Raw genomic sequence first — 18,134 nt, forward strand, 5'->3', positions numbered from 1 at the left:
TTAGATACCCATCAGCAGATGAATGGATAAAGAAAAATTGGTACATATGCCAAATGGGATTTTATGCAGCTACAAAGAAAAATGAAACCACGACATTTTCAGGAAAATGGATGGAACTGAAAATCATTAAGTGCAATAAACCAGAGTCAGAATGATAAATACAATGATTTCTCTCATATAGAGAGCCTGCATTTATAATATGTGTGTTTGTATGTCATGAAACTAGGAATGAACCTGGAAAAGAAACCCTGAAAGGAAAGAGATATTAAGAGAAGTGGAAACAGAAAGCAATGGATTGTGTATAGTAGGAAAGCCAAAATGGGGACTAACCAGAGGATTAAAAGAGAACCAGGTGAGGTGGAGAGGGCACAAGACAGGGCAGAGGAGGAGGGCAATGAATAAGAATCAAGTATAATGACACATATCTATGAAGATGCCATAATTAACTCATTACTTTGCATGCTAATTTAAACAGATGATGATGATGATGATGATGATGATGAAAGACAGTGCTATTTTTCCTTTTGGGTTCTGAAATTATTTGGACAACTTAGCCCTTTCTTCCTGCCTATTTTCTTTTTTTTATGATGGGCCTGTCTATCCTGTGCATGTCCCATCCTTTTATGGTGGAAATTCAGAGTCTGTTAATTTCATAAACTCAAGGCTTGAGAAGAATTTTCCCCCTTGATAATTCATGCCTTTAATTTTATAAATAGAATTTTTTTGCCACTCTGGATGTTGGACTTTTGAACTGATGCTGGAATGAGTTATGATCTCTGGGCATAGTAGGATCGAATTAATAAATTTTACGTCATCAAAAAACATGAACTTTTGGTGTCAGCATGGGTATTGTCATTTGAGTATGTCCCCAAAGTTCATAGGTTGGAAATGTAAGCCCCAGGGAAGCAATGTTAAGAAACAGAGACAGATAAGAGGCAATGAAGGTGCTGCATAGATTCATATCATCATCTTGGGTTGTTAGTTACTGTGGTGGTTTGAATGAGAAATATCCCCTATAGGCTCAAATATTTAAACACATGGTCCCCAGATGGTGACACTGTGGAACAGTTTAGGTGTGGCCTCACTGGATTAGTATGTCACTAGGGCAGGCTTTGTGAACTCATAGCCTCATCCCCTCTTCTAATTCTGTCTGTTTTATGTTTGCAGTTGAAGATGTGATTTCTCAGTTTCCTCCATGGCCACCTGATGCCATGCTTCCCTGCCACGAGGGATTCCTCCTCTGGATTCACAAGCCCAAATAAACTCTTCCTGCCTTAAGATACCCTTGGTCATGGTGTTTTATCACAGCAACAAAGCACTTAACATGAGCATGGACTTATGAAAGGAATTGCGATTTTCTCTTGTTCTCTTATGCTGTCAGTGCTGTGATCCTCTGTTGTTTTGTACCAGGGGGTAATGAAAACTAAAGATCCTCTTCATGCAACAACATCTTGATATTAAACTCAGCTTCTGGGACTTTGAGACATACATTCCTCTTCTTTTTAAATTACTGTTTGTGGCATTATTACATCAGTCCAGCATAGACTAAGACACAAATGTTCAGAGTAGGCATTCTGGAGAAAGTGAGATTTGAGCAAAGATAGGAAAATGTTGAAAGGAGTTATCTGTGTAGATTTTGGGAAGTAGAATATTCTAGTAAGCGATGAACAACTGTTAGAGAAAAGACTATAAAGCATGGACAATGAGTTTCAGCAAGGCCAGTGTGGCTGGACTTGAGTAGGGAAGAGTTTAGAGTCAGTGCAGTTCATGAGATTTTTACTGAGTGAAATGAAGTGTCAAGATCTATTTGTTTCATTTATTTTTTAAAAATATATTTTATTGCCAAGGAACTCAGAAAGTAAGCGACTGTGACCAGTAATAGTCATATATAGAGAGATTAGAAATGCATGCGAAAACATCTCAATGTCAATTGCCTTAAAATGAATTTTTCTGTATGAAACTGTGTATTTTAACAATGAAGTGGAGATCTTTTTTAAACGTTAAAACCATATTTAATTTTATGTCTTATAGAGTTTATAATGAGTAAAAGATTGTACAAGCGTAATAATTCATCTGTAAACCTAAAAATGTACAGCCAATTTTGAAAGAGATGTACCCTAGCTCAGAAAAATGTTATTGAATAGGTTAATGCTGTTATTTTATGTGTATGAGTGTATTGCCTGCATGTATGTGAGTGCAACCCATGTCGTGCAATGCCGCGGAGCTCAGAAGAGTGTGTTGGATTCCCCTGGAACTGGAGTTAAGGATGGTTTATAGCCGCCATGTGGGTGCTGGGAATCGAACCCGGGTCCTCTGCAAGAGCAGTGAGTGCTCTTAACCACTGAGCCATCTCTCCAGTCCCTATTTGTTTTATTTTTAAAGATTAACCTTTTTTTGATGATACAGAAAAATCCTGAGTACTCTTTCTTTCATTTTCTCTAATGATAACATCTTGGAAACCAAAAGCACAATATGACTCCCAGAATACTGCCAACATAAGCAAGATACACAACATTTTCATGTTTCATTTTCATGATGACAAGATACAGCATACTCTTCTTATGTGACTGCACTCATTTCTCTCCAACTTCATCACTTCTGTAATAACTGGGAATAACCAGTCTGTTCTCTATTTCTATACACTTGCCGTTTCAAGAATGTCATATAAGGGTTGGAAAGATGACTCAGTAGGTAACGTGCTTGTTTCACAAGTATGAGGACTTGAGTTGAGACCTTTAGAACCTATGTAACGCTGGCACAATAGCATGTATCTGCACTCCCAGTGCTCCTACAGCGAGATGGGAGGCAGAAACAGGGGAATCCCTCGAATCACTAAGCCTGGAACACATTTGTTCATTCTCTCAAATCACAAAATTGGAGTCTAGCTGTTGCATTTCAGCATGTAGAGAGTTCTGCATGGCTTTGATGATAGCATCATCTATAGCATCCTGGTGACATGCTTCTTTTCATAATTGGCTTGGGTGTTCCAGTCTCTTGATCCTCTTGGTAAAGAGGGTTGGCATCATACATTTGAAGCACATCACAGAATGTTGAGTATTTTTTCTCCATTTCCTGGAGACAAAATTTAGAATTACTTGTTAATTATACTTATTTTATAATTTAAAACAACTTTAAGGGAGAAAGGGGTTACTAGGCTTACACTTCCAGGTTATAGTCCATCATTGTTGGGGAGTCAAAGCAGGCACTCAAAGTAGTGAATCACATCACATGCTCAGCCAAGAGCAGCGAGAAAGAAATGCATGGGTGTCTTCAGCTCAGCTAGCTTTCTCTGCTCTTACACAGTACAGGTTCCAAATACCAGGGAATGGCGCGACCCACTTTCCGACTGGGTCTTTTTTTCCACATCAGTTAAGGCAATCAAGACAATCCCCTGACAGACATGCTCACAGGTCAACCTGACCTAGACAATCCCCCACTGAGACTCACTTCCCATGTATTTCTAGGTTGTGTTAAATTGACAGTTAAAACTAACCATCACATGTTATCATTTCTCATGGATGAATATCTAGGAATAGGGTAGCTGGGATATATGTTTAATTTTTCAAGAAACCCCAAAACAGATTTCCAAAGTGGTTTTACCATTTTACATTTCTACTAGTTCTAAGTTCTCCATCACTGATGACATGTGGTATTGCCAGTATTTTAATTTTATCCATTCCAACATACATTTGATAGCATCGTTTTCATTTAAATTTGTATTTCTCTAGTATCTACCAGATTTTTATGCATCTTCTTTCCTCTGTTCTAATCTTACAGGAGCTTTGTCTTTTTAGATTCCATCATTTGTGAGTAAATAAATATGTATAAAATATTCATTAGATAGATGGCTAGATTACTGATTTGTTTTTTGAGACAGGAAGATGTCAAATCCCTCAGAGCAGGAGTTACAGGTGGCTGTGAGCCACCAGACTTGAGTGATGGGTATTGAACCCAGGTCCTCCAGAAGAACAGCAAGTGCTCTTTACCACTCAGCCATTTCTCCAGCTCCTACCTCCTTCACTTCTTATAAACTTGTTATTTGTTGTGGGTGCGTGTGTGAGGGCAGTTGTTTTCAACTTTTGGTTGCATTAGAATAACTGGAGAGTTTATGAGAACCTAGACACCTGTGTCCCGCTCCCAGACTTTGCAGATTTAGAGTGGAGTCAGACTCTCTAGTAAGTTCCCCAAGTGCTGCTAGTGCTTCTGGTCCACCTTAAGAACCTTGAGAACCAGTGCTTGAAAGTGGAGACTATTAGGAAATAGATGAATAGTTTTGATAAACTCTAGGCTGAAGGCCAGAATTTATTTTAGCTGATGGGTAAGAGTCACCTTGCCATTCTGGGGCAGGGTTTGTCTATGCCCAGAATTACCACTATTGACCTGTTCTTCAAGATGCTTAACATGGCTCTGAGAAGAAGGTCACCATATTTTTGGTAGAGAGCCTAACAGACCTCATATGAATACACGTTGGGAAATTATTAAAAGGCTTGTTTTATTCATGGTCTCCCAGGTGCAAAGGATAGCTTATGCTGATCTGATATATTGCTCCTAATTTATATCTGATATGTTTTATATATTTTTAACTATTTTCTCTTTGTATTGTTTATCTTGTTATGGGAATAGACTCTATGCTTCAACTAAAAACAAAACTATGTTGTGATAACTGCCCATAGTACTTATAGATCTCTTTTAAAAAAATTCTTCTAAGCATTCGTGCCTGGCCCATATTTACTTAGGCTATTTCACATGCCTGGCTCATATTTACTTAGGCTACGGCACAATCATACAGAGAATATAAATTGTCAATCTCAAATGTGAAGACATGAAGGAAAACATCAATATTGATAACAGATAGTTATATAATGCTGATAATATTGCCTACATGCATATTTAATTGTGGGGCTCACTTAGAGCTGGAGTCAGCCATAACTCCCTAACTTCGCCAGCTAAATGATTTGCTATCTAGAAGATACTGCCTCTCAAATGTCACCTGAAGTTAACTCACTGAAAACGAGTCATGAGCAATTAGAACTTAATCTTGAAAACCAAGCTTCTTGTAACTGATGTTGTTATAATGGAAGACTCTGTGGGACATCATAATCCCTGCTGTAAATATTCTGCCAGTCACAGTGAGAGGTTGTACCCTGGCCATAAAAATCCTACAATCTGCTTGCAGCTGTTCTTCTGTTCTCACCTTGCATTGCAAAATGGCCACTGAGAAGATGCTAGCAGTATTTTGAGATCCTGGAAGGGTTAAGTGCTGACATCTGCTGGAATCTTTAAAAAAAATTTTTTTTTTATTGAGCTTTTGTACGTTTCATACAACAGTTCTTAATCAGATTTAGACCCGCCTCCCCATCGACACCCCCCCATGCCCCCTATGCCCCCCCACCAGACCTCATGCATTGCACCACACTTGTTAAGTTCTATCCACGCAAGCATTTGTACCCAGATGTTGGTAGGTGCAAGTTCATCCACTGGAGTCTAGTCAGCCTATCTAGAGAGCTTAAGGAAGGTCTGCTCTCCCTCACCAGTGCAGCAGTAGTCTCTAACAGTTCCCAGGCTAGGGCCAGCCTGTAGCCCATTTCCCTCACTCCACTCTGGACCCTTGTCTGATTGAGTTGGCCTGGGTCTTTTGCTCTTTGCCACCACTGCTGCAAGTTCACATGTGCAAGCTTCCAGTGGCCCGAAAGCCTGTTTCCCTGTTTTCATGGACCAACCCTTGCTCTTACAATCTTTCTGTTCCCCTCTTTCACAGTGGTTCCTGGGTCATGGGTGAGTGAGACTTAATATAGGAGCCCTATCTAAGGACATACTCTACAGCCTCTTATTCTCTAAAATTTAGCCAGTTTTGTCCTTCTGTGTGCAATGCACTCTGTTGTATAAGGAAACCTCACTGGTGAGAGTTAAGGGATGCACTGGTATTCTCTCTTCCCTCATGTTCTATTATGTTCCATGAGCCTTAGGTACAGCAGTTCCACTAGAACCTAGGGCTGGGCATCTCTCAGACATATATTCTCTGTGTGTGACTAGTTGTGGAAATCTGAAATATCCTCCACCTGTTGCAAAAAGAAACTGCTTTCGTGAGTGGTATATGGTATACTTGTCAGGGTCATAGAAGAGTCGGTCTGTCTCTGTTGGAATCTTATGCTAGATTTTATTACTGGTTCCTCAGGGTTCTCACACACTTTACTATGTATCTTTCAATGTTCTTTTCCTACCAGATTCTCTCTCTCTCTCTCTCTCTCTCTCTCTCTCTCTCTCTCTCTACTCTAACTTGCATGTTAGTTGGTATGTAGCTTATTTAGGTCAGTAGGATGAGGTAGACACGAGAAGGGGCCTTAATTGAAGTGGGAAGACCTGCCCAACTCTGAGCAGTACATTCCCTAGATAGGGGATTCTAGACTCTATGAGAGGAGAAAGCAAGCTGAGCACAAGCATGTACGCATTGTTGCTTCCTTCCTCTGATTGCAGATGTGTAATGCAACCAGCATCTTCCAGGTCCTGATACCTTGGTTTCCCCACCATGATGGACTTTAACTGGAACTGTTAGCTAAAATACACCTTCTCCCTTAATGCTTTGTCAGGGTATTTTATCACAGCAACAGAAAAAGAAACTAGGACAGGCCAGTTCCGATCTCGGGCTTCAGTAGGACTTAAATGGTTCTGCCTACCCTCAACCTGGGTGGAACCTACTTGAGTTAACCTGATGATCCCAGAAGTAGAGTAAGGGGCACATGGAATACAGCTGCCCCTGCCAAGTGGAGCCAACCAAGCCCAGTTTAAAGCAGAGCCCCTATTCGATCCATGAATGTTCACGCATGCCAAGCTAAGATCAGCTGATTCCCAACTGAAACACAGTTAAGAAGCTGTAATCAGCAGAGAACCCAGCTCAGCCAACCCATATGTGCATAATCTATAATAATATATAATTAGTGTTGAAGTTATTGACGTTTGAGATTGTTATGCAGCTGTAGCTAACAAACGAACTTATTGATACCAAAGAGATCACCAAAATGTGATCAAAAAGCATCCTCAAGCCCCAAATTGATCATATGAAGAACTTAAAGGCAGTATGTCACAAATTTCTGCATAAAAGTGTTTGAGTAGTACATGAAATCAGTTTTCAAGAAAGGAAAAAGAGAAAAATACTTAAGTGGCATTCAAACACACAAAACTGAATGAAGAATAAGATTAGATAGATCACTGGAACAAACATGCACTGAACAAATGTATGTTGGTGAGTTAAGTTAAATGCTGCCTGAAGGATCCTGGGAACCCCTGACTTCCCACTTACATGACTACGTCAATTTCAGAAAAAGAACTATTTTGGGAGCTGAAAGTCAAGTCTACTGAAAATTTCATTTTCTGCAATATAGCTTAAGATAATAACTCATTTATTCAATCTGATGACTACTAATTTGTAAGCATTAAATATTCACAAAATATTTGGTTATGACTGATCTACAAAAAATAAAATAAAACTTAATCTTCTGCACAAATTAGATAAAATAAAACTTATTATTAAGTCCTTGATATTAAAACCAATTTGTATGGCAAAAACCTTTTATATAAAATAAATTATTGGAAATGTGATCTTTCTTTTTGCTTTAGTGTGCATAATGACAAAAAATGAGTAAATTGAATAAATATAACAAAAAATAAAATAGATGTCTATGTGGTCCCTTCTGTACCCTCAGCTAACATATATTACCGTGAATATTACAGTGCACATGGTAGAGGAGCGATTTTCATTTTATAACCAAGGACTCAAACATTCAGAAAACGCAAATGATTTGAACCTGATTACACTGGCTGTGAATGTAGACAGGTATGCACATCAGCCTTGGCTGTTTTTTTGTTGTTGTTGTTTTGTTTAGTTTTGCTTTTTTTTTTTTTAGGTCTTCAAATCATTTATTAAGTCATATGTTTAAAACAATATTTTGAAGTTTTACTCTGAGCAATTGGTAGAGGTGATTAGACCTCTATTCAACTTGATGAAATAAATGTCAATATGCAAATGTGTATTTGTTTTAAGTAGTATTTTATTCATGAGGATATCACTTAGTTTTTTTTAATGTTTTGCAATTTTTAATGCATTTTTAGTTTATTTCTTGAAAATTTCACACCTGGATATGATGTGTTTTGATCATATCCACCCCCAACACTCCTCCTCCAAGTCCCCTTGGGCCCTTCCCAACACATCTCCCTCCCAACTTCACGTTCTTTCTTTTTTTCTGCATTTTTATTGTTTGAGAATTTCATGCATACATATAATGTGCTTTGATCAAGTTCAGCCCCATTTCCTGCCCCCATTCTCTCACCTATGCGTCCCACCGCCTTTCCCTCCCAATGCCATGTCCTTTTTTAAAAAACAAACAAACAAACAAACAAACAAACCTAAGTTATTGCCTGTATGTGCATGGTAGCAAGACCATCTACTTGAATATGGGTAGCCTCTTAGGGGCTGCATCCTTAAAGAAAATGGACTCTTCCTCCCCCAATTGCCATCAATTGCCAATCACTCCTCAGCTTGAGGTGGGGACTTCGGAAAAGATTGTAAGAGCCAGAGGTAATGGACCTTTGCACTGTGACACACATGAACTCACAGCAGCTGTGACTGCATGCACAACCCCTGCATAAGATCCATACAGCCAAAATCCCAGCAGGGATGGGGAAGGGCTCATCAAGTCCCAGCCCTGGCTGAAGAGCCTTGTCCTTTTTAACATAAGTGTTGGAGTCAAGGATAAAGCTTGAGACAGAATGATAGGATTTCAAACTGAAATAATACTATCCTGATATAATGTGAAAGAATTTCATAAACCTTGAAATAATAAACACTAGAAAAGGTTTAGGCTTTTAGGGTAATCCTTACCCAGTCCTTAGTTAGTTAGAAAGCTAAGAGTTTGTCATTCAGGATGCTCTAGTGAGTACAGCTCACATGTTTAAATCTGAAATGTTGGTTTTGTTGCTTAGTCACACACTTTTCATGTACTTATCTACCCATTTGATTATTCTATTCTTCTACTTCCCAAATAAACATAAAGTGGCTAAACACAAAGGGGTTGTTAAAAAAAAAACTCTTGAAATCTTTTACTAATGTTAATTTTATTTTCTTTTATGAAAACATATTCCTGCAAAGAAAGAAAGCAAGTGTCCAGTATCCCCATTGATTTCCACCAAGATTCTTTATCCCACTTGTAGAAAACAACCCAAGTAAATGGGAAATAAGTTTGGTATAAAGACGCTAAGCAAAAATCAGTATGGGAATGCAATATCCCTGTTTTAACACCTGCGTTCTAATCACTCCATGAATGATTAACTGTTTCCCCGAAGCTGCAATGGCAGGACCTTTGCTTGCAGTGTGCTTCCATCTTGATGTCATGCTGCCCTGGCTTTGGCATATTACTAGATCTTGTGGGGCTCTGCCAAGGCCACCAGACAGGCTTTCTGTCAGGAGTTTTTCCAGGCTAGGAGCCAGAAAAATGGCTTGGGGTTGTCCAGAACCTCCTTAACTGTTCTTTTCAGCTTTGATCACTTATGATAGCGGTGGGAGGGTGCAGGACACAATGGCTTATGTCATAGGCAATTTGATGATCAATTTTAAGTAGGTAACATATACAGAAATCCATAGGAAGGATGTGGGCCTCCAATACAGAACGCAAGTTATAAGAACGCAGGGTCTGACGAAAAAAGACACTAAGAATGTGGTGCTCGGAAGTACCTGCCAACCTGATCTGTCCTCACCACCAAAGGAAGGAAAACAGTCCTGCAATATTGTCGGTGTGGAAGCTCCAATGACAACCAATAAGCAGCTGGTCTCAAGGTTCATAGTGGCTTTCCCTTGGTGTGAAGTCAGTGAACTTGCATTGTAACACAAATATCCCCCTGGAACTCTCAGACCCAAGGCAGAAAGCTGAGCTGCCTATCAGTAAGCAATGGTCTGAAATCTTGGAGCCTCTTCATCATGATGTCATCTGGTTTCAAAGCTCAGGTTGCATCCTATCTGATACTCTTTCCTTCCAGAGCAGCAACGTGTGCCTGGGGGAGCTTTGCAAATGCCTGAGACTTTTCACTAAGCTTCTACCTGCAGGTAGATTTCCAATCTGTTTAACCAATTTAAGATTAGAATAGTAATTAGTCTCTGAAATATTACTGTCAATTGGAATATGAAATAAGCTGAGATGAAACCAAATTTAGTTGACACTTTTCTCCTGAAGATTTAACCTAGGATCTTGTACATTCAAATCACGAGCTCATATATTGAACTATACCCCAAGCTTCAGCACAAAAATGCCACACAGATAACATACTGACTCACAGTGTACTGAATTTAAAAGTATTAGATGAGTAAATAAATCTTGTTCTCAATTTAGTTTTCCTAACTCAAAGCTAATTTCTTCAGGTTTCCATTTTATATCTTTTTTTCCTAAGGAGATTATGATCCACATCATTATGGGAAATTATTTGGCTTGAATTTTGATTTGTGCTGTTGGTCCATAAGACCCCTGAAATTGGTAGTTTAGATTGCAAAACACAATTAAAAACTGCACCAGCAGCCTCAGAATATACAGTCCACCTTGTTTTTCCATAGATCACTTGAATTCCATCATGTTCAACTGTGTAGAGACAGAACGCCTTCAGCAAGATGAGCCATTGCTTTATTTTTAAAGCTCGCTTATGTCAACGCTTTCTATCCATGACTAGTTTGGCCACCATTATTCAAGGGTGAGATCACAGTTCTTTTCTTTCCTAGAGCTGCTTGCCATTTTCTCAACACCTGCCTTACAAGTGACAGCTCTGTGGGTGTCCTCATAAATTACAGATCATGTGCCTGGGTCCTGATGCCTTGGGACAGGCACAAAGTTAGAAACTGTCCTGTAACTTTAGAACTGTAGCTGCAGGATGGGACAGCTGAGTGGAGAACAGAGATGTGCATCAGCAGGGGTCCTGTTAAGACTATCAGGCTGCCTGCCTGATGTTGGTGGACAGTTTGTACCCCTGGAAACTCAGTTGATGTTGTAAAATGGAAAGCAACCGCCAGCCCACAAGGGAGTGGACAGAACTTCTATGGAGGAGGTTTTAATTTTCTTCCTTTTTAGGGTAATCTCTAGGACTGTGATCATATGGTAAAAATAAGCTCTCAGGTGTGAAAACTTTCCTTGGATTTACTAAGATTGACAATGATTTGCTGATATCTGAAGGAATAAAGATTTCAGTTTTTTCCTTTAAACTTTTCCTTATAGAGTCCATTAGCAGAGTTTGAAATAAATGTAAGAACAGAAATGTACATGTGTGCGAGTAACTTTATTACCATATGATCTACCACTAAGTTATAATAATTGATATCGTATTGAAGGCATATGGAGCATTAGTTAGCCATGGCTGTGTAACAAGTCATACCCAAATGATTTTCAATGGCCAGCCACAAGCCTACAAAAGAAAATTATTCATCAAAAGTGAATTCTTTCATTTATTTGGGAGATCAGGTTAGCTAATATAGCAGACTTAGATAATCAGCTCTGTTCTATAGTCCTCTTGCTCTATCAGACTCTTCTGAAGATGAAAGTGTAGGAAATATGGAGAATCAAAAGTGTAGAAGTGCTTAGAGTCTTTGCTTATGCCTTCTTTACTATTTTATCATTGCCTGTTGCAAGTCATAAGCACATCCCAGTCAGTATTGGACACTGAAAGTGGATGTGGACATGGAAAATGGGTCATAGAAACAATGAGTTTTCCACAAATGGCTAGAAGCATAAATTTTCCATCTGGAGCCACATGGTTCAAAATATTAATTTGGGGGATGAACAGAATGCTGACAACTTAGGATAGACATTGAGATTAAAATACTTTGCTCTTCAGACCACTGAGAACCTTCATGTAAGTAAACCTTAGGATTAAATGGAACATTTGGCAGTAGTTTGGGAGACTTTTTTTCTAGTCTCTGTGCTCCTCCAAACTTGCTAGGTGTTACTTCTCTCTCACTTCTCTTAGAATTAGTTTATATTAGGATTAAGACAGAGGGGTCATATCTTTGAAATTCCTTGAATGTGTTTTAAAAGCAAGTCCTGACATTTATAATTTTAAATAAGAAAGAGTTAGGAGGAGAACTAGGAGCCTCTGTTTTCTTTCATATACCTGAAATATGTTTTCTAGGGCACAAGGCTGCAGTTGACCTGAACTGATATTTAATAGTATGTTTGAAGGATAAATAAGTTACTTCACTAAGGCTATGCACATCAAGGAAAATATTAGTCAAGTTTTGTGTCATATGGGTTTTGCCAGGTGTCTAGTTGGGTCATGATGATCCAGGATTTTCCCTTTTCCCTCCTGCTGGAGTGGAACTAAGATTCAGGGCCACCCAAGAAGGTTGGCACTGTGTTCTGGTTTAAAGCAAATCTTATCTCCAAAACAGAGCAAAATTGTTGATGGCTGTGATGAGTCCCACCCGCCCCCATCCTCTAACATAGTAGAGGCAATTGTAGGAAGTCTAGGTTCCTCCCTCCTTTTCTCTCCCTCCCTCCCTCCCTCCCTTCCTTCCTCCCTCCTTCCTTTTTTCCTTCTTCCTTCCTTCCTTCTTTTTTTCCAGCTGTCACTTCTCCAGGGTCACACTCAGTCCTAGAAATCTGAAAATTGATGCCACTAGGTTTTCATCCCATGAGACAGCAGCAGCAAAATCACCTAGAAACTTTCTCTAAATGAAAATCCCGAGACCCCCTACGCCATGCCCATTGAATTTGAAGCTCACCTAAGTGGCAGTCAGTGGTCTGCTTTAACAAGTACTGCCCGTGAATCTGATGTATGTTTCACTCATTGGAGCTTCTGCAGTGTAGTTGCTTAACACAGAGAGCTATTACATTTAAAGTTAAATGACCTATGCTGGGTGGATAAGGCTGTCCACTGTTTCTCTCTCTCTCTCTCTCTCTCTCTCTCTCTCTCTCTCTCTCTCTGTCTCTCTCTTTCTCTCTCCCTCCCTCCCTCCCTCGATTCTCAGGCATGGTTCTGCAGCGTAAGAACAAATGCAATGCAAAGTAAATATATAGATCATTAAAAAGTTAAATGATCTAAAATGAAATTTAAAATCCGGTTCCACAGTCATGTCAATTTTATTTCAAGTGCTTAATAACCATATATGGCTGGTGGTTTCAATATTAATTACCACAGATATGGAGAATTCCATTTATCACTGTAGAAATTTCTGTTGGACAGTTACATGGTTTTTCATGTCTCCAACTGCCTTTCTGGGACTCCAGATACTCTCTTCAGAGTACTCCACCTTAGGTTGGAACAGGGCTGTGGCTTTCCTAAGTTCAGAGGTTTTTCATTATCTGGTTTCTGAAGATACCTTGGTTATACTGAAGGCTTCCTTTCCTCCTTGTGTGTCTCTTATCTGACACTTGCTCCTTGAAACCCTAGGTAGAAATCAAGCAGGGCATTGGTTATATACCACTCACATGTGTTTTAATTGGCACATGATAGGTAACAATGGAATTTGTTTAAAAATTCATTTGGGGGCTGGAGAGATGGCTTATGCACATATGCATAGACACAGATGCACATACATATATACATAATTAAAAATAAAACAAAAAATCTGAGATTTTTTAAAAATTTATTTTTAAAAATTTCATGTATATGAGTGTTTGCATAAATATATATGCATATATATATATATATGCACACCATATGCATGCAGTACCTGTGGAGGCCAGAAGAGGGCATTGGATCCTCTGGAACTGGAGTCTTTTGCAGTTGTGAGTTGCCATATGGGTGGTGGGAACTGAACCCAAGTCCTCTGGGTCTTCTGCAAGGCAATCAGTGCTCTTAACCACTGATCCATCTTTCCAGACTCCCAAATGAAGTAAATCTTTTTTCAAAAAAGTCAAAATTAAAATTCTCTATTTTTCTGGGGCTGGAGAGATGGCTCAGCAGTTAAGAACACTGGTTGTTCTTATAGAAGACCCGAGTTCGAATCCCAGCACCCACATGGTAGCTAACAACTGTCTGTAACTCCAGGCCCAGGGGATCCGACAGCCTCTCTGATCTCCTCGGGCGTTGTACGACACCGGTGCACTTACCTACATGCAGGCAATACATGCATACACATAACAACAACAAAAGTTTCTTTAAAATTCTCTATTTCTCTAAAAAACTTCTAACATCTATCAATCTACATTCCTCCTGGTATAATCTGCTGGGCCTGGAATCAACTTTGCCCTTCATTTGGACAACACACTTGAGTTTGCCACCAGTCTCACCTGCTTACTTCCGCTCATTTCTGCTCATTTGCCTTGCTCCCCCTTGGAGCTTGGCTCAGATGCAAAGGCTTTCCATGCTCCGTTTCCTAGCTCCTCATTCCAAGGGCCTTTGGAATTCCCAGCATCTCTCAGTTGCAATGCAGAGCTTGTAAATGATTTTCAGCAGGTCTTGCTTCAGGAATTACAATGAGTCGCTCGCTCGCACACACAAATGTCAGAAGATTCTTCTTAGGTCGCGGTGGAGAGCAGAGAAACCTAGTAGGAATGGTTGATGGTCAAGGAAATTTGAATGATAAGAGGATAGGCAGGATTATATTTCTCAACTGTTTTATGAATCTCGTGACTTTGCTTTGCAACGGAGAAGCTCTCTGAAGTCCAAACCATTCCAAATCAACTGCTTCAACATTCTCCATGCTCCTTGGCTGGGATTTTGTCGTCTTCTCTGAGATTGTTGAGAGCATCTCCTGCAGACAGCATTGCGCAAGGAAACCTGAGTGAGATTCGGTCATTGTTGTAGAGGGATTTGCCCCATTTACAAGCCAAAACTCACCACATTCATCTTGCTAGTCTCAGGCTAACGAGGTCTTGAAATACTTCAATTACTGAAAGGTTTATGGCCCAATAGAACACTAAATTGAATATAAGAGAACAATTCAGAAAATGTAGTTATTCAAGAATATATTCCTGGAGAGATGACTTAACAATTTAGTCTTTGCCAATATAGTTTCAGGAAAAGAAGGGAGAACAGTCCCTGCGCTGTAGTTTTTTGGTTTTTGTAACCTGAAGTCCAGATCTAATCACATTTTTTTTACCCCAGTTCACACCATTTAGTGATTTCTGTTGTCACTGGGAGAAAAGTTTTGCCCTTTAGTCTCTCCCCACGTAATTTGAACTTGGCTTCCAGGTTCACCCGCTTCTGCTGCTTCTGACACACCAACCCCCACGGCTCCCACGGCTCTGCTGCTCTCATTCTTCGCAGACCCTCTAACCAGAGTATGTCCATTTTTTTTGTGTGTGTTACCATTCTCTTCATCTTCAAATACCCATCTCAGATTATGTTTGTGAAACCTCTCGGCACACTGTAAAAACTCACGTTTGCAACTAGACTCCAAGACTATTTTGACTATTTTGTCTTTTAATAAATTTGTTTGCAACCTTGGACATGTTTACTTTTTTTTGCAATTTGACTATGAACTTGTCGAGAGAAGGGTCACTGTTTTATTCCTCCTTAATGCTTACTTTTGATCCTGGAACATGGCAAGAATGCAAAATATTTTAAAAGAGAATTAAGACACAAATCCCCTAATAGATCCAAGCATATGGATACTTATATGTTCATAAATATAAACATATTTATATTAATATAGGTTCTTGTACTTTTAAATATTATCTTTGGAAATGTGCTAGGATTTTAAGTGAAAAGCTAAGAAAGTAAATATTACGTATAAATTTATGTGTATGTCAGTAAGTTGGATAGTGTATTAGATAGTGTAGACACTTGTATCAGTTAGCTGTTGTTTCGTAACAAAACACCCCAGAATTTAGTAATTATAATCTCAATTTAATTAAGTGAATCCTATTTAACCCATTTTCCTCATGTGTAAAGTTAAATAATAATCCACAATACATAGTACTTTAAACATCTATTTATCTTTTTATGTTTATGAGTGTATTGCCTACACGTATGCAAGTGAACCTGTGTGGTGAAATGCCTGTGGAGGTAAGAAGAGGGCATTGAATCCCCTGGAACTGGAGCCATGGACAGGTGTTACCCTCTGGATGCTGGGATTTGATCCCGGGTCCTCTGCAAGAGCAGCTTGTGTTCTTAATTGCTGAGTCATCTCTCCAGTCCCATAATACACAGTATTTATCTGAGAATAATATATACCCCTTGGCACAAAGTTGTTTCAACATTCACTTGTTTTTACATTCTACCCTCTGCTAGACTCTGGCATAAACACCTTTAGTTTTTCACTGCCTGCCATGTTACATAAGGGTACTGAAAAATATTTGATTGTTAGCATGAATTGGTTTCAGAGATAAGTTGCCTGATTTGGACGTACAGAGGTGGTGTCACCTTGACTTGTCTTGGAAAAAATTCACATTGTATAGCATCGGTGAAAAGTATGTCATCATTACTATATGCTTCAGTCCTTGCCAGGAGCTGTGGGCACAAACTGACCTCACGTACTTTGTTTTATGTGAAGATGTTGCTAAGTAACTTTTGTTAAGGGAGAATGGACAAGAAAGCTATCTCAGGAATTCCTAACTCAGGTCAATGCCATTATGTGTTTAGTGGGAAATTGGGAATTTTATTCAAGGTCAATGGATTCTACATTTTTCCTTGGTTCCAGCCTTTTTCTCTGAAACACAAGATCTAAACTTGAATCATTACCCACAGAGCAAGTCTAAATCATCTTAAGTTCAGTTTGATAAACTTTAGTATCTTGCATTTTACTTAAGAAGTGCTCAAAATAGATGGCTATTGATTGTTCAAAACTAAAAACCCATTATAGAAAGTGTAGTTAGTAAGCTATTTCACCTAAAAATCAAATGTGTAATGTCTTTGTAGTTATTAAAGTATATCAGTAATCTGTTTATTGGATGCTTTTAAAGTCAGAAATGAACATTGATGGTAGCACTGAGGTGATGAGCCAAAAAAATCTTTCCTTCATGATGACTGTGTCCAGTGTTTTAATGTTTCAAGTCCTCTGTCCATATGGTTAGTCTCTACCATAGTCCTGGAGCCAGCCAGCAATTATTTTGCAATAGGAGAATGGTTAGTTAACAAAGTATGCATGGCTTTATCCCAAACCATCACAGCTATAATTATCTATTGACTGGTCAAGCTTAAAACTCATTCCTACACTTATGTTATTCTGTTTTTAACTGCAAGAGTTAGGAGCTAGAAAAGTTAGAATCTAAGACTCCTTTGGATTTGGTTTAGTGATGTAACACATACAGAGGTACCATCTGTGCTGGACAGCTTTAGTTGACAACTTGGCACACCTGGGTAGAGGAAGCCTCAATTGGTGAATTTCCTTCATTGGACTCACCTGTGGTTATGTCTGTGGGGCATCTTCTTGATTACTGGGTGATGTGGGAGGGCCCAGGCCACTGTGGGTGGTGCCACCCCTGGGCAGGCAGGTCTGTGTTGTATAAGAAAGCAGGCTGATCAGGGGCCAGGGGAGCAAGCCAGTAAGCAGTGATCCTCCACGGCCTGTGCTCTAGTTCCTGCCTCCAGGTTCCTACCCTGAGTTCCTACCTTGGGCTCCCCGATGAACTTCGACCTGGGAGTTGTAGGCTGAATAAACCCTTTTCCTCCCCAAGTTGGTGTTGGTCAGAGTGTTTTGTCACAGCAATTGAAAGCAAACTAGAACACCATCCCACCAAGATAACACAGAATGAGATAGGCAAATTCTCAAATGGAAGAATGGAAGTGGATGTGGGCTGCTGACCAGATAAAGTAAATACATTAGAATACTGGCCATGTGTTCTCTGCTACCTTAGTGATTTTGTGTTTTTTGTAACTCTTTAAATATGCCCACCTTCAACACTGTGATTGAAAATTTATTCACCCTTTTAAACCTTCTTAAATTTTGCCTTTTCCTTTGATGACCCTATAGTTTTTCTACAAGTAAAGAATCGATCATAAACTGTCTAATGGGCTCTCTGGCAGATACTAAGCTTCTAGAGAACATAAATGTCACTTTACCACATTCCCCACACTATTCTCAAGCCACTCTTGGAGACCTGCAGGTGTGGCTTCTGGGTAATTAGAACTTTGCTCAAGGATAAAGGAGGCCATCTAGACAAGTTTCAGAAAATCTACCCAGTACAGGAGCAGACATCTACCACATTTTCTCTAAAAAGACT

General features: G+C 39.4%; 1 protein-coding gene across 1 annotated transcript in view; it reads right to left on the minus strand.

Moving 5' to 3' along the window:
• LOC103736321 (tubulin alpha chain-like) overlaps positions 1 to 15,228 on the minus strand; it is a 21,553-nt gene extending 6,325 nt beyond the window's left edge. Inside the window, exon 1 of the mRNA XM_008835802.1 lies at positions 15,071 to 15,228. Within this exon, the coding sequence (XP_008834024.1) occupies positions 15,071 to 15,228 (158 nt within the window). The remainder of the gene's footprint in view (positions 1 to 15,070) is intronic.
• Between the last annotated feature and the right edge of the window lie 2,906 nt (positions 15,229 to 18,134).

The sequence above is a fragment of the Nannospalax galili genome, unplaced genomic scaffold (genome assembly GCF_000622305.1).
Source record: "Nannospalax galili isolate Female #2095 unplaced genomic scaffold, S.galili_v1.0 scaffold417, whole genome shotgun sequence".
NCBI lineage: Eukaryota > Metazoa > Chordata > Mammalia > Rodentia > Spalacidae > Nannospalax > Nannospalax galili.